General features: G+C 50.0%; 1 protein-coding gene across 1 annotated transcript in view; it reads right to left on the reverse strand.

The window, feature by feature from the left end:
* The window catches only part of RSPO4 (R-spondin 4), a 39,552-nt gene extending 21,620 nt beyond the window's left edge, over positions 1-17,932 (reverse strand). Inside the window, exon 1 of the mRNA XM_061209827.1 lies at positions 17,854-17,932. Coding sequence (XP_061065810.1) covers positions 17,854-17,932 — 79 coding nt within the window. The remainder of the gene's footprint in view (positions 1-17,853) is intronic.
* Between the last annotated feature and the right edge of the window lie 4,325 nt (positions 17,933-22,257).

A 22,257-nucleotide genomic window follows, 5' to 3' on the forward strand; every position in this document is an offset into this window, starting at 1 on the left:
TGCTCATCGACAGATGAATGGATAAAGAAGATATGGTACATATATACAATGGAATATTACTCAGCCACAAAAAGGAACGAAATTGGGTCATTTGTTGAGATGTGGATGGATCTAGAGACTGTCATACAGAGTGAAGTAAGTCAGAAGGAGAAAAACAAATATCATATATTAATGCATATATGTGGAACCTAGAAAAATGGTACAGATGAACCGGTTTGCAGAGCAGAAATTGAGACATGGATGTAGAGAACAAATGTATGGACACCAAGGGGGAAAAGCCGCAGGGGTGTGGGGGTGGTGGTGTGATGAATTGGGCGAATGGGATTGACATGTATACACTGATGTGTATAAAATTGATTACTAATAAGAACCTGCTGTATAAAAAAATAAATAAAATAAAATTCAAAAAAAAAAAAGAACTGTTACTGGATTCCTCATCATTCGGCAAGCTGCACGGGGGGTGAGGGGGGTGGGTAGGAGCAGCGGCTGAGACCAGGACCAGGGGAGGCAGTCACAACCCCCAGCTGGCTTCCCCGGCATCCATGTCCCCAGAGCTCGGCACGCCGTTATCCATGAACAGAATTGTCACGAATCTGCCCGGAGTGCGAACCTGTTGCAAAATCCATCTGTCTGTGGAACTGTCACAAAACTCTCTTGCGTGTGAAAGTGTCAAGTATGTGAAATTGTGTAAGGAATTGTCTTGCTATTGTCCTACATGTAAAACTGTCATGAAGTGTTGGGTATGTGCAGTTGCTATTCTTCTGAAAAAATACGGAGAGGACAGTTCCTTTTCTTTTTGTGTTAGAAGAAATGAAATGGAGGTATTTGTAGTGAGGTGGATGGAGTTAGAGTCTGTCATACAGAGTGAAGTAAGTCAGAAAGAGAAAAACAAATACAGTATGCTAACACATATATATGGAATCTAAGGGAAAATAAAGGTCATGAAGAACCGAGTGGCAAGACGGGAATAAAGACACAGACCTACTAGAGAATGGACTTGAGGATATGGGGAGGGGGAGGGGTAAGATGTGACAGGGTGAGAGAGTGGCATAGACATATATACACTACCAAATGTAAAATAGATAGTTAGTGGGAAGCAGCCGCATAGCACAGGGAGATCAGCTCTGTGCTTTGTGACCACCTAGAGGGGTGGGATAAGGAGGGTGGGAGGGAGGGAGATGCAAGAGGGAAGAGATATGGGAACATATGTATATATATAACTGATTCACTTTGTTATAAAGCAGAAACTAACACACCATTGTAAAGCAATTATACTCCAATAAAGATGTTTAAAAAAAAAAAAAAGAAGACTAGGTTTGCTGTGTGCGTGACCTTGAACAAGTTGCTGAAATACTCTGTGCCTCAGTTTCTTCTTCTACTGACTTTTACAGGGCTATTTTGCAGATAAAATGCATTATGCTCAAAACAGTGCCTGGCACATAGTAGGTGCTCAAGAGGCCCTGCTACACCACACACACACACACACACACAAATGGAATCTCTCTGAGGCAGGTGTTTCTGACTTGTTCACGTCTGTAGCACCGCTACCTGGTACACAGTGGGTGCTCAGTGAGAACTTGTGGGCTGGGGAGTGGACTCAGACAGGTTCTGGCTTTGCCTATGGGGCTGTCTTGCCGTGTGGCGTCGGACAGGTCTCTTGCTTCTCTGATTCTCTCTGAGCCTGCCTTGGGTGCTATAAAGCGCCCCAAGAGCTGTGTATAAAGCGCCTGGCAATACTGGGGGCAGGAAACACTAGCTGCTAATTCCCTTTCCCTCTGTGAGGAGTTCATGGTTCCTGGGCTCTTTAGGGCTGTGGAGGCCTCCTGTGGCTCTTTGGGAGGCTGTGAAAGCTTCAGCTTTGGCTGAGTGGCAGGATGCTGCAGCAGTCAGGACCTGGTGGGACACGTCCAGCCAATCTGGAGACCTGATGCCACAGGCCAGGGGTAGGGGGGATGGTGCCCACTAATCCAGTCCAGGAGCCCCCCATGAGCCGTGGGGAGGATGAGTGCCAGGATTCCAGGAAAGGTGGGGGAACTTCCTAAGAGGAACTGAGAGCACATGATTCCTAACATGCACTCGACTGAGAGGTACCAGGTCTCGCAGTTTGCTCCACAAATGACCCCTTCACCCCATCATGCTGAAGACCCGCAATGAACAGAGCTCGGGGCTAGGAGCCAGGACCGTGCTTCCCGTCTCGGCTGGGACTCAGGTTCACTGTGTGACCTTGGCAGCCTCAGTTTCCTCAGCAGAAAAACAAGGGATTGGTCTTGACAGAGGACTTTCAAACTTTTTTCAGCCAAGGAAGCTTTCTTTTTCCCAAGACAGGATGTGATCTGGGAGCTCGATTAATAGGGCAGCTAAGAGTTGAGCTGCTTTGGCTGAGGCCTGCATAGGGTGAGGGGGAGGATCTCGAGCCAGTCCTCTTGGTTTCCTCTGCTCACTTCTGGGGGCATCCCCTAAGGGCATGGATAATCTCTAAAGACTTTCAAGCCCCGAAGTCCCTCAGCACCAATGGCAGGAGAGGCAGTGCAGCATGGTGTAGCAGTTAAGTTGGTCTCTGCTGGCAGACAGCCTGGGTCTAAATCGCAAGCTAAGCCTCAGTTTCCCCATCTGTAAAATGGGCATAATCATTGTCCTCATGCATTGCTGAGAAGGTTCAGTATGTTGGTGTGTCTGACATCTGACATGCTCAGAACAGGGTTTGGCAGATGGTAGGTGCACGGCAATGGGGTAGCTGTGAGCAGTGTGGAGCTCTTACAAGGCCAGACTCTGTTGCAACAACCCTACGAGGTATTATTATCTCCTCTTACAGACAAGGAAGTTAAGGCACAGAGAAGGTAAGTAATTTGCTGAGGATCACATAGTGGCAAGCTGGGATTTAACGCCAGGGAGTCTTAGTAACTGGTAGCTATTATTAAGTACTGCGGAGAACCTAGCCCCTAGAATATGTCCCATGTAAACACCCTCATTGCCTCTTACAATTAAGCCCTAAGGAAGCTTTGGATATACCATCAGCTCCCAGTGCAGAGAAAACCTGGGGCTCTGCCGCCGGTGAGCATCAGGGAATGGGGCTGGGCCTCAGCACTGGACCTTCTTGGTGTTCCAGGGACAGCCCCAGCCCCTCTCATCCAGCACCCGGGGTAACTGGAGGTTCCGAGCGGTGACAATGAGTTGGGAATCCAGTTTGGACCTCCAGACATGGGGTGAGCATCTTTAGGGACCCTATTCTGAGTCTGGTCTCTCCCCACAGGCTCCCTCCCCCTCTCAAAACCTTGTAGAAGGGAGAGAGCACCAGATATGGACTCTTATCCCGGTTCTGTGGGTCCTCAGGCAAGTCCCTCCCTGTCTTTGGGCCTCAGTTTCTCCATCTGTCAAATGGATGGTTAAACTCAGTGTTTCTAAGGGCCCAATAGCCATCCATCCACCCATCCGTCCATCTATTCAGTAGGTGTTTCTTGAATGCCTACAATATACCAGGCCCTTGTCTAGACTCCAGTGAAAACAAGAAACAAAAACTTTTTTCTTTTATTTGATTTATTGGACAAAGTTAAAAGACAAATCACAGACCTGTGGAAACATTTTAGAAAAATGCGCAAAATGATACTAGATCAGGAAGGGAAATTTCCCAGGCACCTTGTCTTGTTCACCCACGCCTCCCAGTGCCATGCACAGTGCCGGGGTACACTGGGTGCTCTGTAAATGTCCATTGGGTGAACGAAGGAACAAGATGTATCTTGCTGCTCCAAAACTTGTGACTAAGGGTGGAAACAAAGTCTGAGTCCTCCCCTCCCCTTACCACTGTGTTCTAAAGAAATCTGCCTCGTGAGTATGGAATTGGAGCCAGACACCCCCTTCAGAACTTAGCAAGGGGGAGGCCAGATATCTTTGCACCCTCCATCCTCTCCCCCTCCACTGCCTACCAGCTGGTGTAAACCGATGTCTGAAGAGGATCCAGGAAGGATTGTCTAGCAGGGGCTGCGGTGGGGCAGGGCACTTCCCCAATTCCCTAAACCCAGGTGGGGTGGCAAGAGAATCACTCACAGTTTGGAGGGAACCCGATAAGACATGGAAATGGGCATTTCATCCCCTGACTGAACACACACTTGCTGATCCTTCCCATGTCTATTGGGGGAGGGGGGAGAATGAATGAGAGATGCAGAAGGGGAGGGGTCAGTCTCTCAGAAGCCTGCGCTGCCACCATTTGGCCAATTCTCTGTCCAGATCACATGGACACTGAAGGAGGCTGTTGAACTTGATCCAAAATTTCCAACCCAAAGGGGCTGTAGGGGTACCATGGGGTAGTGAGGGAGCTGGGAATATACGAAGAGGTCGAGGCCATGCTCCTCCCCTAATAAGTCACAGCCATGCCACAGGTAGGGCACCTGCCACACACAGAGGATGTGGAGGGAGGCATAGGAACGTTTAGACCCAACCGCTTCCCTGTGCTCACTGGTGATGCGGCCCCGAGTTTTCTCACTGCTGGGACTTGTGAGGCCACAGCAGCACCAGAGAAGTAAGACACAGCTGTCCCTGTCCCCATCCCTCTTCTGCTCCCCAGCACACAGGGGAGGAAGGGAGGGAGGATGACACATCTCCCAACAGGGCAGATCAATGGAGTCAGGAGGCAAGTCAGTGATGGGGAAGGAGACAGCTTTGAATTAGACCTGTGTTTTTAAAAATTTAGCACCAAACTGAGATTTTAATACCAGAAACTCTGAGATCTACCCAAAGTTATTAAGGATTGGGTTTTAGAGATATAACAGAATTAGAGAGAGAGAGAAAAAACGCAAATGTCAGGTTTGTGATCCTCTGTTACATGTCCACTCTGATCATTATGCCTCACAAAAGAAGGCCAAGGATTACCATCCTTAATATACAAAGAGCTCTTAGAAATCAAGAAGAAGAAAAACAGCAACAACCCAAGGTGTGAAATGGGCAAAAATATTACAAGTAATTCAAAAAAGAAAGACAAATGGGCCAGTAACCTCAGGAAGAGCTATTTATTACATTGCACTAATAATTTTCAAAATGATGTTTAGAATAAGAACAAAATATTACTTGTGACCTACCGGAAAGGCAAACTAAAAGACTGACAACATCCAGTGCTCACTTTAAAAAAGGATTTGGGCAGTGTCTATTAGAGTTTGAACTCTGTAGTATACGGATAGTAGTATTATTTTACAAATGGTGCCCTGAGGTTCAGAGAGGGGCAGGCACTTGTTCAGAGCCACACAGTGGGTCACTGGAAGGCAGGGCTGGAACCCTGGTCTCTGGATGGGTGCCTTTGGCTTTTTATCTCCAGCCAGCTGGCTCTCCCTGTCTGGCCTTGTGAACAGCCTGGTCCCTGGCCTCTAACTGGGGAGGCCAGGCCTGCTATACCCACTGCTGCACCTGCTTTGGGACTGAGGATGGCTGGGCCCTTGCTGTTCCAGGTGACACATCTATTGTCACCCCTTCCCCACAATAGATGAGGCTCCCAATCAGTCTTGCTCAGCAGTGAGGCATAAAGAGTGGAGGTGGGAACCCAAGGCTTGGGATCAGACAACCCCCCCTTCAAATCCCAGCTCCACACTTCACTCCCTGGGCCCGTTATTGAACCTCGGTTTGCTCATATGTAAGATAGAGGCAATCACCCACTCACTGGAAAGCTTGTTCCTTTCACAAATGTGCTCGAGGGCCTACTATGTGCCAAGAACTGTTGTAGGCACAGGGGATACATCAGTGGACAAGACAGCCCTTCCCCTCAGGGAGTTTGCATCCTAAAGGAAAGAGAGGTCATTTGAGATAGTGACAGTGAGTGAATGACAGTAAACAGAGTGAGGAGAGGAGAGGAGGGTCCCAGCCACAAGACAGGACCCCCTGAGACATATAAGGAAAGCATTCTTGGCAGAGGGACCAGCAGGTACAAAGGTCCAGGGGTTTAGCATGCAAGAGCGCAGTGAGGCCAGAGCACAGGGACTGGTCAGAATGGCGGATCAGCCCAGACCTGGGTGGTAGGCTCAGCAGGAGTGTGGCTGGCGCTGGGTTTTCCTGGAAGCAAGATGGGAAGGCCCTGCGTGGTGCAGGCCAAGGAGCGTCTGCCATCTTGAAAGCTCCCTCTGGGGCTGAGCAGAACGAAGAGTAGGGGGCAGGAGTGGGAGCTGGGAGCCCAGGGCGGAGGCCTGTGGTCATCTAGGGGGTCTGGACCAGGCTGCTGGCTGTGAGCAGCAGATGGACAAGTCTTGCTTGTGGGCTATTATGAGAATGAAAAGGTAAGTGGCCTAGTCCATGGGGCAGCAGGTAGCTGGTGTGAGCAGATCTCAGCTGCCCGTCCTCAGCTCTCAAGGGACCTAATCCAAGAATCCCATGACTGTGTCTGCCCCGCAGCCTCCTCCAGAGATGCCTGAATCACTTCTGCTCCTCCTTGTCACTGGCTCGGGTTGTGCCTCTTTGACCTGCTGTGGCCTCTCGACTTTCGCAGGCCACCAGGACAAGGTCTCATTCAAGGTTCCCTCTGGTTGTTTGAAGCCGCTCTGCTGTTCAGTTGCTCCCTAAACCAGCTGTATACCGCCGCCCCCAAGCTGGACTGAAACCCGAGGCCCTGTCTGGATGGTTCCCTAAGTCATTCTCGAAGGTGAGAATAGGTGGTGAGTCACAGTGACATCTGCCCGGGCCAGGCCCCCAGACCAACTGCCCAGGAAATGGGAGATGGGAGGGAGGCAGTGCTGGGCAGGCGGGAGTCCAGGTCACACACATTTGGGTATGAATCCCAGCTCTGCCACCTTGACTCTGGGAAGTCCCTTTCACCTCTCTGAGCCTCACACTTCAGCTGCAAAATGAGAATGATGCTATCGAAGGGGTGCCCGGAGGATAAAGGGAGGTAATAATCTGCAGAGCCCCTGGCTCTGTGCCCAGCTCACATGCCAAGGACTCATCAAATGGGAGCCAACTTTGTCCTTATGCTCTGCCCTGGGTTCTGCTCACCAATTCCTGGCACAGGGAAAAAGAGCTCTGGTTTCGGAGCCCCACCTTGGCTTCCAACCCAGACTGTATGGGGGCTGTGGAAACCTGGGCAAGTGGCTTCACCTATCTGGATTCTACTTTCCTCTTCTGTAAAATGGGTCCTATCTTCTAGGGTTGTGGGTAACTAATGCACACAAAAATCACCCGGCACATAGTAGGTGCTCAAGAAATGGTGTGATGCCAGTAGGGAGGAGCTGAATGGAAGAAGGGGACACAGGCACAGTATATGGTGGGGCTCTACCTTGGAAACCTCTCATGGTCCTGGGGCACTGTCTCCACCACACCGAAACCCAGACAGTTGGAGGGACCTAGGCTTGCAGGGCCTGGAAATTCTACAACCACTGTCAGTGGGTCCCAGTTTCCTCATGTGCAAAATGGGAACCATAATCCTTCTTGCCCAGTTAAAACCAGGATTAAGGGCTGGAACCAAGATGAGCAGCCACAGCCAGAGGTGCTGGTCTCTGTGAGCTCCTGTAGATCCTCTGAGGGACCAGGTCTGCAGATGGGGAGAATCAGGCTGATGCCGTCTGCAGCATGCAGGATCCTGTGCTACCAGGTCCTGTGTTAAATCACTGCAAACCCATCACAGCCCTGCAAAGCTGGGCTACATTTACACATTTTCATGGACGAGAAAACTAAGGCTCAGAGATGTTAGGGTTAGGGTTAGGGTTAGTGGTTGACGTAAGAACCCACAGTGAAGAGTCAGGTGGGATGCAAACCAGAATCCTAGCTCCTAACTGCTGGGAGCCATGCCTCCCTGATGGCCTGTCAGCCCCTCCCTGCTGACTAATGCCCAGTGGCTCTCCAAAGGTAGAGAAGTGCCACTGAAAGTCATACGTCTCTCAGGGCCAAAGAGGGGCCCTGAGCTGTGTGCAGGGTCAGACAGGAGGAGAAGAGGGGAGGCTGCAGGAACAACCCAGTGGTCTTAAGTCTGAAACCATGGAGCCCTTAGCAGCATCCCCAGACCTTCAATAAAGTCTGTGTTACCCAGAAATGTCCTGAGTGCTCAGTTTTTTTCTTTTTCTTTTAATGCGGGAGGTGGTTGGAGGGAGGGTTATTGATGCAAGGGAATAAGATGGTCTACGAACTGAAGCTATTCAGCCAAAGCGGCCCTGGGAGAACGTCAGCCATTGTGGGGATGCTCCGCTCGCAGGGAGGACGTCAAGCCTTGCAGGGAGGACGTCAAGCCAACGTCCCCTGTCCGAGGGCCAAGGGTCTCCAGCTGACACCTCTCCTATTCACTCTGTTGGGCCTGCTACCTTCATCAGTCTGGGGCCCCCAAGGACAGGGGCCAGCTGACAGCAAGTGTTCAACAGACATGTGCTGGCTGAAATGCGATGACTCAGGGGACATCCAGGAATGAGGGTGGACAGAGAAGCGTCACCCGAATTTGAGTTCCAGGAATGTACTCAGGAAGGGCTGAGGGCTGCTGCATCAGGACTGTCAACACTTGTCAGGGAAGAATCACTTGCGGGAAGGGTGATCCGCTCAAGGGACAGAGAATCAGGGGCTCACACCCTTCTCATGAGACCATCTTATGAGGACTTTTTGTAAAATCAAAAAGCCCAGAATATACAGCAGAAACAACGCCCTCCTACCTAAAAAACCTTCAAGGGACTGATCACATGAACAGTATTATAAGTAACGATTTCTCTTCTCCAAAGGACATACAAAGTTAGTAGCTGGGTATCAGATTGAAGAAACATATCTTCCATGTCAAAACCAACAGGGGATTAATATGTAGGTAATACAAAGAAGTACTATAAACTGACAAGAAAAATTCAGGAAACCTAGTAAAAAAGTGGGCACATAAAAATACAATAAAAATTTTAAAATGAAAAAAACCAAAAAGTAAAATTAAAAGATTTAAAATAAAAAATAACTAAAATTAATAAAAAATTTAAAATAAAATGGCATTTTAAAACTAAATGATAAAATAAAAAACTTAGAAAAATAAAATGTAAGAATAAAATAAAAATACATTATTAAAGTAAATTTAAATAAATTAAAATTAATAAAAATTAAAACTTTAAAAATAAAATTAAAATGTTTAAATAAAATAAAAATGAAAAAAATTTAAATAAGTGAAATAAATTTTGAGTGAAATTAAAAATTGGCAATTTGTAACCATTTAAAAAATAAGGAAAGAGAAATAAAATAATACAAAACAAGAGTACTATCAGCTCGACTGATGCTGATAATGTGCTATGAATTAAGTCTGATTGACTCAAATGCCTGTCAGAAGTGGGGCAAGAGGGGAGGAGGAAGGAAAATCAGGTCTGAAAGGCAGCATTTGACTGGGTTTTTCCAGCCTGCCATGGGCAGAGGGCAGGATGTCAGGCCCCATCATGGCCTCATCCACAAATAGCCATCACATCATTTATACATTTATAATGTGCCAGCAGCACACACACACACACACACACACACACACACATCCTTCCATCCTCACTGCTGTTCTCTGAGGTTCCCTTTCACAGAGGAGTGAACAGAGGCTCAGAGAGGGTGAGTCACTGTGCCATAGACACAGAGCACCTAGGACCTCCCTATCCTCTGAATCTGGGCTCCCCAAAATAACCTTCTTTTGGAGAGTTAGGTCTACAGAGGACTTTCAAACACAGGCAGGGGCATGTCTGACATCAGGCTGGAATGTCCTGGATGCTAGAAGGAGCCAACCTTCCCATGACGCATGACTGTGACCACCATTTATTAGCACCTACTGTCTCCCAGGTGGGTTACATGCACAATTTTGACCTTCAAGGCAATCCTATGATGTAGATGCTATTATCATCCCCATTGTATTGATAGACAACAATGAGATTCAGGAGTGAAATATTTTCACCCAAGCACGGCAGTAGCAGAGCTGGGAGCTGAGCCCAGGCCTGTCACAGCCCAAATCCCACACCCACTGCCTGGCACTGGACACTCTTCATAGTCACTAACTGAGCACTCACTATGTGCTAGGGATGCGTTTCATGCCCCATTTTGCAAATTAGCCAACTGAGGCCCAGAGGGGAGAGGTGACCTGCTCAAGGTCACTCAGCTGGTGAGCAGTAGAGCCCGTGGCCTTCGTGACAGACAGCCAGTCTCCCACTGCTCATCTGGCACTTGCTAGAGACAGCTGTGCCTGCCTGCCAACACCAGAGCAGGCTGCAGAAGGGCAGTTGTGACATTCCTTTCTGGGTGTCTCCACCCCTGCGGATGTGGGTACAGCAGTCAGGCTGCAGGGAAAGGGAGTGGTTTCCCTATGTAGTCTGGGTCCCCCAGGCTTGAGAATGCCTTTCTTCTCAGCTGCTGAAACAGAACCCCCCACTCACAGCAGCACAGAGGAGTCCCCACCACGGGCCACAGAGCAGGGGCCCTATGAGTCACGCGGCATTACAAGAAATCATCCCAGGGGCAGGCAGTAATGGCCTAGCCTGAGGCAGCAGTGCTCAAGACAAGTGAGCTTCACCCAGGCAATGGGAACCAGACCATTCCCTTCGGGACCCTGGAGGAATCCCCGGGGTGGGGCCGAGGGCTCATGTGTCCTGAGTGGCGCTGACTGCTGCACAGGGCTGAGAAAAGGAGGTTCTGGCTATGGAGACCTGGGGGTCACATTCCAACCTCTCCCCATCCTGGCTATGTGACCCTGGCGAGTCGATTGCCCTCTCTGTGCTTGGAGGGCCTCTGGAGAATAATAGGATCAAATCACCTCATGGGCTATTATCTGGATGAATTGGGAGAAGGCCAGGCAGGATGGCTATGCACCTAACCTTTGGAATCAATTGTCTGGGTTTAGATCCTGGCTTTGCCAAACTTACTTGCCAAGCTATTGGACTGGAACATATGAAATCGCTAATATTTGGCTGTTTTCAACCTACAAAAATGGCAGTTTCACATACTTCAACTAATGCTCCTCTCTTCTTAATTCAGTTTCCTCTTCTGTAAAATGTGGATATTAACAGTCCCTTCGCAAGTTGATGTGAGGACTAAATAAGGGTGGGAGGCAACTGAGCTCAGTAGTTGGAGCTTGGCTCTGAGACTAGGAAGGATTTGAACTTGGCTGTGTGTCCTGGGGAAAGTCACTTAACCCCTCTGTGCCTCGGTTTTCTCATATGTAAAATACGGATAATAATAGTACCCACATCACAGGTTTATTAGGAGAATTTAGTCGGTTTATATGCATAGTACCTGATATTGACAAATAAAATAAAACAACACAGGTAACATCTGGCATAGAGTAAATGCTCAACCATAAAACCAAATCAAAAAGAGACTTTTCTAAACCTTTGGTGCCAGTGAAAATTAAGTACTTTAAAAGAAACAAATAAATGTTTTTAGGAACATGTATGTGTGTGGATATATACGTGAGGCGTGTGCTCCTGGGTGTCCACAGAGTCTGGGGCTGTTCTACGTCCTGACAGTGTCCACAGCCTGGGGCTCTGATGGAAGGACTGCCCTCCAGGCCATGGTGGTTCTGTGTGGGGTCCAGGCCTCCACCAGGTCCCTCTTATGGAACCACACAGCCAGGCCACAGACCCCCATCTGGCACTCAGGTAACTCTGGAGGCCCTTATGAGGCTCCTGGACCCCAGGCTGGCCTCTGGTTATTAAGAAACCTCTGCAGACAGCCTTCAAGCTCTGAAAGCCCTCTTGGTTCCATCCTCTCATCTAACATTTCTTCTAGGCCTGGGAGAAAGGCAAAGCAGACTGAGCATTGCCAAGTCACACAGGGGAAACTGAGGCTCTGAGAAGCTCTAAACCAGATTTCAGGCCCTGGAGCAAGCTGCCTTCCTCTGCCTATCCAAGGCCACCCTCACCACCCCCGTTCGCTTTCCTGCATCCTCACCTCCACTCCTGGCTGGATGATCCTGGGTGAGGTACTTCCTCACTTGAGGCTCCATTTTTACAAGCGTGGGTCTCAAAGGTCTCAACTGGCCTTTTCAGTCCTAACATTCCATTATTCTACCTTCTCCAGAACTCCAGAGAGAAAATGAAAGTTGAACTGCTCTGCAAACAATAAAGTGCTATATAAATGACAGGGTGGTTAATGGCAGCATTAGATGGACTTTCTGGAGCGGTCTATAGTAGGCGGGATTTGCTCCTGTGGTTCTGGAATCAGGAACATTGGCTATGTGACCTTGGACAAGCCAGTTTCTCTCTCTGAACCAGCCTGCTTCTTCTGTAAAGGAAGAGGGGCAACCATATCCACCTGGCAGGGTTGGGGGAGGGTCGATGAGACAGGAACATGCAATGTCCGGCGCTGACTGGCTGCTTGAGGGTGTCTAATGCAGGAGGGATATTTAGGCCCCCAATGGGTCCTAGGGCTAAAATCCACCTTGGGAAAAGAAAACACCTTGGGAAGGACGTGGCCGCCAGATTCTGGGCCGTTAGAAACAAGCACAAGAAATAGAGGTTTGCAAAATGTGTCGAGGGCAGTTGCTACTTATAAAGGCAGTTCGGTGTCCTGTTTGGGGCTCCAGAGCCAGACTCTCTGGGTTCACACGCCTACGGCTGTGTGACCCATGGGGCCTTCGTCTCCCCATCTGCAATACTGGGATCCCCTAGAACCCGCCTCTCAGAGCTGTCAGGAGCACTGCATTGGGCTCAGCCAAAAGCTCCACACTTTTTGGGGAATGGTAAAAATTACATTTTTACATCAGTACACACACAGTACACAGAGTACACACACACTCATTCACACACTCCCACAGACACCCACACCCATGTGCACACACATGCACCCACTCACACATTCACATACATATGTAAGCCGAAACCCATTTCTCAAAATGATAATTAATCTTAACACTTGCAATGCACTCTGATATTTTCTAAAAAGGGGGCTGGCAAACTATGGCCCATGGGCTAACTTTGGGCTATGGCCTCTTTTTGTATGGCCTGTAGGCTAAGAATGGTTTAATGGTTTTAAAGGCTTGTAAAAAAACAAAACAAAACAGGAAGAATATGTCCCATGAAGTCTAGAATAGTAACTATCTGGCCTTTTGCAAAAACAGTTTGCCGACCCCACTCTATTTTATTCTACTCTATACTATTCTGTTCTGTTTTATCCATTCTACTCCATTTCGGCATTCTAAATGCTAGCTGCATTTACTAAATTTATCTCCCTCATCTGCTGACGGAAAAACTCTGCATCAACGTAAGCTTCAGTTTTTTCACTAGATGAAAGGATGGAAAGATGGATGAAGAGACAGTGGACTGACAGATGGACTAGAGGAGGCAGGGGAACAAAGGGAAGAAGGTCCCCTTGTCCTGTGACACCTCAGCCAAGTAACGTCCCACCTCTGAGTCTCAGATTCCTCAGCTGAGACTAGGACTGCCGCCGACCAGCCTCTCTAGGCTGCACTGAGAAGCAGCGGGATCCGGTCCATGTCATTTTTTCTGATGGATGCATTCCTGACATCTCTAGGAGATGCTGGGCTCTGGCCCTGTCTGCCATCGGACCTCCACCCCCTCTGCCACACAGCCCCTTCGGCCCTTCCCATTCAGCCAGACCCTCCCCTCCTCCTGCCAGAGTCCCCAGCTCCTATGCTGCTGCCACCTCTGCAGCCCTCTGATGGGGCTCTTCTCAGATGCCTCCTCCTTGCAGCCCTCGGCAAGTCTCTAGCAGAATTCATTTCTTTTTCTATGCACAGGTTTTGGAGCCTCCAAAACTCTGGGTCCACGTACCAGCTCAGCTGCTGGGAGTTCCTGGGCAGGTCCCTGCCCCTTTCGGAGCCTCAGACCCCTTGTCTAGGAAATAGGTGTAACACAGGCAGCGCCATAGTCAGTCAGATGTCGAAACCCACATGCAGAGCTCCCGGCACGTGGCTGGCCCCAAGTGGCCTCAAGGGTCTCCTTTGGTGGCTGGGCAGGGGTGGGGTGGTCTCCATCCATGGGAGAGGGAGGTGGGATACACCTTGTTCTGTGCCCAGCCATGGCCCTGACCTGGAGACTAGAAACCTGGGTCCTCCCCAATCGCCACCCCTGCCTCGGGTACTTGCTTGCTGTGTCTCAGCTTCTCTGTCTGTGTACAGGGGACAGTGCTGCCGGCCTGGCCATCCACATAGGGCTTTTCAGTTTACAGAGAATTATTATATTCAGTCCACCTAACAGGCCTCTGGAGTGGGCGCTGCCACAGTCCTTTTACAGATAAAGAAAAAGAGGCTCAGAGAGGGGAGAAGGGCAGAGGTGAGATTCAACCTGCATGAAACTCCCCTCCCCCAGCCCAGGGAGCATCCAGCTCTGCTGTAAAATGGGAGGGGGAAGTGGTTGAGTCCTCATGAAGCACCTACTCTATGCCTTTGGACACCTTCCCTCTGGGACTGTGGTGAATTGTCCCAAACACCAAACAGGTAGGTACAACTGTTCCCATTTCACAGATGTGGAACCAATGCAGAAGGTACACGGCCTGCCCCAAATCACACATCCAGGGAAGGAGAGGGCCCTGAATTTCCGAGCTCCTCCCTCTGCCCTTTGCTGCCTCAGGTCTAGAAGGATCTAAAGGCACCATGTGAATGTGGGTGACAATTGCCTCCACCAAGCCCCCTCCCCAGCAGGCCTTGGACGCTGGGGAAAGTCAGTCATGGCCTGTCCTCTCCTCATTGCCTAAATGAAGCTCCGTATTGAGGTAGGGGTACAGACCAGGGCCCCCTCACCCTGCCCGACTGTCCTATTGCTGGGACACCCCAGCATGTTTCAAGAGAAACATCCCCATCTGGTTCTGATTCATTTATATTTAATTAATCAACATGTTTTGTAAGAGTCACTTGAGATCCAAGAACCGTTCTCAAGCCTTTTCTTTTAGTCTTTGTCTTGAAAACAGAAAAATTAGGTTTCATCAAAAAACAGTGATGCTGGAGCTTGAGGAAGCATGGGTCTGTGGGAACCAGGCCCCAAGGGTGACAGCTCAGCCTGGGCGGCTGCTGGGCCCACCGAGTGTTCCTCTTGACCTTGCAGAGTAGGCCAAAGGCTGGGCCAAGCACTCGGGCATGGAGGGGAGGTAGGAGAGGGCCAGGGAAGGGCATCCCTTGACACCGGCAGCTCCTCAAGGGCAGGCCCCAGGTCTGTTCACCTCGGCACTCCCAAAGTTCCCAGCACAGAGCCCGGCGTACGGTCTGCCCTGTAATGCTTGTTGAATGAACAAGGGGAAGAGAGAGAGAGAAAGGAAGGGAGGAAGGGAGGAAGGAAGGGAGGAAGGGAGGAAGGAAGGAAGGAAGGAAGGGGGAAGGGAGGGAAAGAAAAGACACTGCCAATACCTAGGTGCCTTCAGGACACATTCTCCTGCCAAAGTTAGACCAGAATGTCAAAGCTGGTAAGACCCTCAGGGATCTCATGTGCAATTTTCCAAGCAGCTGTCTTATGAAAAATGGTCTCTAATGTGTAACTGGTTTGGGAAAGGTCCTGCTCTCTATCCTCAGCCTCTTCTCTATGAATGCTCTGATAAGTCCCACAGTTAAGAAATTTACTAAAGCCATCATCTCTCATACCTATTTGGCCAGGACTCCTATGACCACCTTGCAGAAGATGCTACAGGAAGCTTTCTGCTACCCCCCCCCCACCTCCACCCCGGTGCCAATGGGGAAACCAAGGCTGTGGGCAGCAGGCAGGTGGTGGTGGGGGGAAAATCCACTTACGCAAAGGGGTTGGCGGTTGGACTGAAATCCAAGGCTATCTCCATTGCACCTGACTGATAAATGGAGTCACAAGCCTCTTTCTGAAGATGCTGCGCTGGACATGCACCTGTCCCAGACGCAAGAGATCACCTACCATGGGGAGGGGTGCCAATAGCCCCTTCACCAAATGGTGGCTATGTAAGGCGCAGCCAAGCCTGACCTCCTCACTGAGCAACTGGGGATGGGGGGAGGGACTGGAAGTTTTCTTTTTCTTTATTCTTTGTGTGTATGTGTCTTTTAGAACTGACTGAGAAGCATCTTAAAGATCTTCTAAACCAGCTCCTCTTCAGATGGGAAAGTGAGGCTCTGAGAAGAGAAGACCAACACAGCTCAGGAGATATCTTCTCAGCGTCATGTCAGACGGATTGAGATTCAAGCCTGCTATGCTACTAACCCTCTGTGCAACGTTGGACAAATCAGTTTTCCTCTCTGAATCTCAGTTTCCTCGTCTAGAAAATAAGCATCCCCCCAGCCCCACTAGGCTGTTATGAGAGGCAAAGGATGCAATGGACAGGAAAGGAGAATGACTATTGTACTTGGCTACTCATGTAACGTACACACTAACTCATTCAGTCTTCCCCACATCTGCCCTGTGAGTTGGATACAGAGGATTATTATTCCTATTTTAAAGAGGAGTCGCTGAGGAGACAGTTTTTATTTATCTATTTTTTGGTCTTTTTAAGAACTGAGAAAGATCTTAGAGAGCTTCTAAAAGACCGTCAGATGGGTGAACTGAGGCTCAGAGAGGCAAAGTGACTTCCCCAAGGTCACTCAGCTGGTAACTGGGGAAGCAGGGATTTGAACAAGGCAGGCTGACTCCAGAGCCCATGACCGTAACTACTATGCAAGGGCCATTCACAGAGCAGTGTCTCCATGAGGTCCCAGATGCCCCCCAGCTCATGTGAAGCCCACCCACCTCTCCCCTCCCTGGATCCTTCTGTCCAGTCACACCTGGAGCTGGAGTCCTTCAGGCCACAGTCTCTCTGTCCCACCCAATCCCACCCCCACTTCTCCCACAGCCTCTCTCTGCCTCCTGTTTCACTCGAGGAGTGATTGTGTCTATTTAGGGCTTTTTCACTCAGGTGGACTAGAAACGCCCAGAGGGCAGACTCTCGTTCTCTTTCCCATGTAGCCAAGCTCAGACCTCACACCAGAGCTGCAAAGAAAGAAGCACAGGGTCTTCATTCACCTGCTGGTCAACCGAGCAAAGTTACTTAGCCTGTCTGAGCCTTGGCACCTGGCTTTTAGAATGGGATAAGCCCTATGCCACGAGGATGTAGTGGGGATTCCCTCCTTGACTAGAAAACCCTGGGCACAGTGGCTGGTTGTTAATTCTCAGACTGCCATCCGGAGGCCAAAGGGCTGCCAGCTCGGGTATGGGACTCGCTCACCTTCCTCAGCCCCCCAGGCTCTGCCAACCCTGGCTCTGCAGGGATAGCCTCAAACCCACCTCCTGAGGATGTTTTGACTCCTTCAGGGAAGGGCTGTGGCACAGGACCCCGAAGTGAGAGTGCAAGGGGCCCCTAGCTTTGTGCCCCAGGTACATTTATGGTCTGAACCTTGGTTCATCCTCCTAGTGGCCCTAGGAGGTCAAGATGGCAAAACTGAGGCTCTTAGAGGGGCTGGACATCTTCCAGGTCATCCCAGAATAAATGTCTTCAAACTCAGGTCTCTCTGAGCTCATGCAGCTCATGCCCTCACCAGAGCGGAACCCACCAAAAATTACTGGCTTCTTGAAAGTGATGCGGGGGATCAGGGTCTATAATGGGGCTGAGACTGGGGCATCTGGACTCCCAGCTCAGGGCTCTTTATGTCACCTCCTGGCTCAGTATGGATGCTTGGGATGATTTCTGAGCCACTAACTCTGTCCCCTAGGCCCTGCGACCTCTAGCCTGCCACCTGAGGCTTCCTGTCTCTGCAAAAGTCACTTCCCTCCCCCCAGCAATTCTGTGATTATAGGGAGCGGGGGCAATGAGAGAGCCCTGCCAGCTCCTTCCCTCCCTGGAGAGCCTCTTGGTCCAGCTTGCCCCACGGGTGCCCTGGGGCCTCAGTTTCCCCATCTGTAAAGTGGGATTGACAGCAGTCTGGAAGAGTTAACAGCCCAGGGCGTCAGGCAGCAGGCAGATGCCCCAAGGGCGACCCCCCTGACTATCCTGCTGCGCCTTCCCCGCCACCCTGCCGGCTGCCCCTCGTACCTTGCTTCTTCCTTCGGTTCAGGGGGAGCATGTCCACGGCGTGGGCGACGAGCAGCAACAGGCAGAGTGGCGCCCGCATCTGGGCAGCCTGGTCTGGGCGGGCGCGCGGGGCTCCCTGGGAGGCCCGACGGCCCAGCGGCTACCGGCGGCGGCGGCACAGCGGGCGCGGGGGCTGCTCGGGGCGCGCCGGGCGCATCAGCGAGTGCGGGGTCGGTCCCGCCGCCAGGGACCCGCAGTCCGCCCAGGGGCCGGCCTCCAGGTCTAGTGAGGGCGTCGGCGGGGTTGGGAGGGGCGGGCGGGGAGGAGCCAGCGAGGCGGGGGCGGTGCATTAACCCGCTTGGGGAAGGCGCGCGGTGGGGGTGGAGGGGGTCGCCCGGCCAGGTCGGTCTGTCACGCCGTGCGCGCTCTGGCGTCGTTCCCGCGCCCGGCACTGTCCCGCGGCATACACAGGTACGGTCCTCCACGCCACACACAGAGGTACAGACGCGCGGGCGCCAGGTGACCCCATCCTCTCAGCATCTCCCTCTACCCACTCTCCGCCTCGTATTTTCTTTTTCCGCTTTCTCTGTTTCCTCTTTCTCCTAAGCCCCAAAGTGACCAGCACCTGATAAATTAGCCAGTGAAGGGGCCCAGGACCTGGACTGTGTTTCCTCCAGCCTTGTCTACAGAATGGGAGCAGCTGGTACAATTTTAACCCTTTTAGAGCCAAATCCCTCCTTCTCCCCAACAAACGGCACACTCCTGCCTCCGGCCACCTTGCCCACTAAAAACAGTAAGAGTAAGAATAATACTGCCTATCACTTTGAGGCCTATGTGCTTGGCGTTGTTCTAAGCACTTTTACACATAATATGATCTTCAAAACAACCCAGCGAGGTTCTATTCTGATTAGCTCCACTTTACAGGGGAGGAAAGGAAAGCTCAGAGAGGCCAAGTGACTTGCCTAAGGCCACACAGCAGGTCAGTGGTTTGTCTGGGTCCAGTGTCCACCCTTTTAGCCACTGCTTGGGGCACAGAGTTTGACAGTCTCTTGATGACCAATTATCCTTCCTTTATCCTGTGTGTGTAGTTTGATTAAAAAAAAAGGAAGGTAAATGCCGGCATCTCCTTCTCCAGCCCCTTGTCCTCATCCTTAGTGAGGCCGCCAGTATAATGAGGACATTTGAGGGCATGTCGGGGGAGGGAAACACAGAGAGTGAGGCAACTCTGCCCTGGCTGTTCTTCTTCTGTAGGGCTCCACGAACACTGACAAACAACATCCTAGGGGTCTTGGTGGGATGTCAGAGCCACCCCCCCAAAATGGCTCCATTCCACAGATGGGGCCACTGAGGCCTCGGGATTGGAGGTGCCTAGCTCAGGCAGCCCAGCAAGTCTAAGGCAGAGGTGGGATGGGCACCCAGGTGTCCCAGAATGGTCCCCATCCACCAGACCCTACAAAGCCCTCTTGTTCTGACTTCTTTGATCTCCATCTTCCCCTCTACCCCACCTTTCACCCCTTTAATCCCAGATCTCAACTCCTTGCAGTATTTCACAGACACCTCCAAGCCTCTCACACCTCTGAGCCTTTCATGAGTGGCCTCTCCATGGAATGTTGGTCTACATCCCATCCCCCATCCCCACTGACTCATTCAGGACCCAGTCCTGAATATGCCCCTCATCCAGGAAGCCTTCCCTGATTCTCAGGCCAGGTCCAGTGCCTCCTCTGGGCTCCCACAATCTCTTTATTACAGCTTGTATCACCCCAGGTGGTAACTATGGATGTGTCTGTCCCTTCCTCTGAACTGTCAACTCTTTAAGGCCAGAGATGAGGTCATATTAGGATGCCTGGAGCCTAGCTCATGCTGGACACAGAGCAGGTATGCAACATGTTTGAATGAATGAATGAATGAGTTCTCCAGATGCAGGAGTCTCCCAGCTTATACATGGAATTTGGGTACTTGGAGAAATGAGGTGACCCTAGAAGTTCAAACTTTAAGAAGTTTGAAAGTCAGCTCCTACCCAGCCACCACTGGCCCTGAAGTTTCCAGAGTCCAGAGCAGGCCATCCCCCAGGTGAGCAGGGCTGGGGAAGGGCAGGGTGCATGGGAGTCAGGCAGAGGCTGGGGCCACTTAGTAGCCACAGAGCTCTGCAGCCTGTAACCTCTCGCCTCTTCTCCCCCAACTCCCTCTGCTCCACCTACACCGCGCCCCCCCCCCCTCCCCCGCCTTCTTCGCTTCTCAAACTCTGCCATGTGTCCCCAGCAGGGCTTTTTGCTGTTACCTCTGCTTGGAAAATTCTTCCTCAGATATCCTCAGGGCCTGTCTCCAATCAAGGTTACCTCCTCTGAGGGGCCCTCTCTGATCACTCCAGACAAAATAGATGCCTGTGCCCTTTATCCCCTGGTCCTGCTTTATTGTCCATAGTACCGAGCACCACCAGGCCTGTTCATGTTTGTAATTTGCTTGTTTGTGAATTCCATGAGGGCAGGAATCTTCTGTTTTATCCTTGTGCCTGACACGTAAAGTGCTAAATAAATATCTGTGGAATGAATAAAAGAATGAATGAATGTTCACTCATCCCTTCATTCATTGTGGGACGTCAACTACCTCCTATTCTCTCTCAGGGCCTCAGTTTCCCCATTCATTCAGTGGTACAGATGGGATTTTGTGTTCTCCAAGAGCCCTTCCAATCCTTTCAGAATTTGGTATTTCCAGGGTTCTAAGAGCCAGAACTCAGGCCCCCACCCAACCTTGAGCTGCTCAGAGGGTCTTGGGTTCTCTGTAGCTGTAGAGGGCTGTCTGGGAATCCCAGCCTGCCATCCAGTCGCCTTCCCCCAACATAGGTGCACAGGGAGGACATCAAGACCAGTGGTGCTGATGGCAGAATAGGAGGTGTACACACCAGGGGCCATCAATTAAGGAACTACTGGACACCGTCACAAATAAATGAAGATGGGTATAATGGCTGCAATGCATTATGCTCGCAGTGCATGTTCCTGATCAGCAAATCCTTTCTGTGGGATAGCCAGGACCGAGGTTCCTTCCAGCTTGTGCTCTGCTCTCTGGTACATGGCTTAAAGCTCACTGAGGAAGGGGCAGGGCATGGAGGACCACATACTGGAGGCGAAGATCATGTCTCCCCACATCTCATTGGCCAGAACTCAGTCACGTGCCACATCTGTCTGCAAAGGTGGCTGGGAAATATAGTCTAGCCATGTGCTCAGGGGGAAAACAAACATTTGGTGAACATCTGGCCAGTCTGCCACTCTGGCCCCATTGATGTAGTAGCTTCTGGCTGTGTCAGTTCTGGCCCCTACAAGCTCTTCTTCCTAAGCAGCCAGAGGACCTGGCTTTTCTTCCAGGTGAAGCCCAAACTCCTCCTCAGAGCTACAAGGGCTGCTGGATGACCCCTGCTAGAGTGACCAACTTTCCTGGTTTGCCAGGGATTGAAGAGTTTCCTGGGATGCAATTTTATCTCATGTATAGTTTCACGTAGCCACTACCACATCAAGATGCCTAACCGGACCATCACAAGACTCGCTCTCTCATGCTTTTCTTTAGGATCCCACCCACTCCCTCCCTTCCACCCTAACCCCTAACAACCACTAATCTGTTCTCCATTTCTATAATTATGTTGTTACACTTATGTTATATAATAGAATCATGCAGTATGTGTCCTTTTGAGACTGTCTTTCTTCACTTAGCATAATTTCCTTGAGATTTGTCCAAGTTATTGCATGTATTAATAGTTGCTTTTTATTGCTGAGTAGTAGTCCATGATATGGATGTATTATAGTTTGTTTAACCATTCATCCACCAAAAGACATTTGAATAATTTCAAGTTTTTGGTTATTAAATCTAAAGCTACTGTGGACATTTGTATACAAGTTTCTGTGTATCCTCTTTGGCAAAAATGTCTGTGCATGTCTTTCTGCACATTTTTAATTAGATTTTTTTATTGTTGCATTTTAAGACTTCTTTATTCTATATGTTATTTGCTAATATTTTCTCCTAGGCCATAATTTGTCTTTTCATTCTCTTACCAATGTCTTTCATGGAGCAGAGGTTTTGATGAGGTCCACTTTATCAATTTTTCCTTTTATGGATCATGATTTTGGTGTTAAATCTAAGAACATTTGCCTGGTCCCAAGTCTCAAATATTGTCTCCTATTTTTTTCTAGAAGTTATATTGTTTTACATTTAAGTCCATGATCTATTTCAAATTAATTTTTGTATAAAGGGTGAGGTGTAAGTCAAGGTTCCTTTTTTGCCTGTGGATGTCCAGTTACTCCAGTATTATTTGTTGAAAAGGCTGTATTACCTCTATTGAATTGCTTTTGCTCCTCTGTTAAAAATTAACTGGGTATATTTGTATGGATCTGTTTCTAGGTTATCCATTTTATTCCATGAACTATGTGTTGTTCTGGC

Source organism: Eubalaena glacialis, chromosome 13 (genome assembly GCF_028564815.1).
Source record: "Eubalaena glacialis isolate mEubGla1 chromosome 13, mEubGla1.1.hap2.+ XY, whole genome shotgun sequence".
NCBI lineage: Eukaryota > Metazoa > Chordata > Mammalia > Artiodactyla > Balaenidae > Eubalaena > Eubalaena glacialis.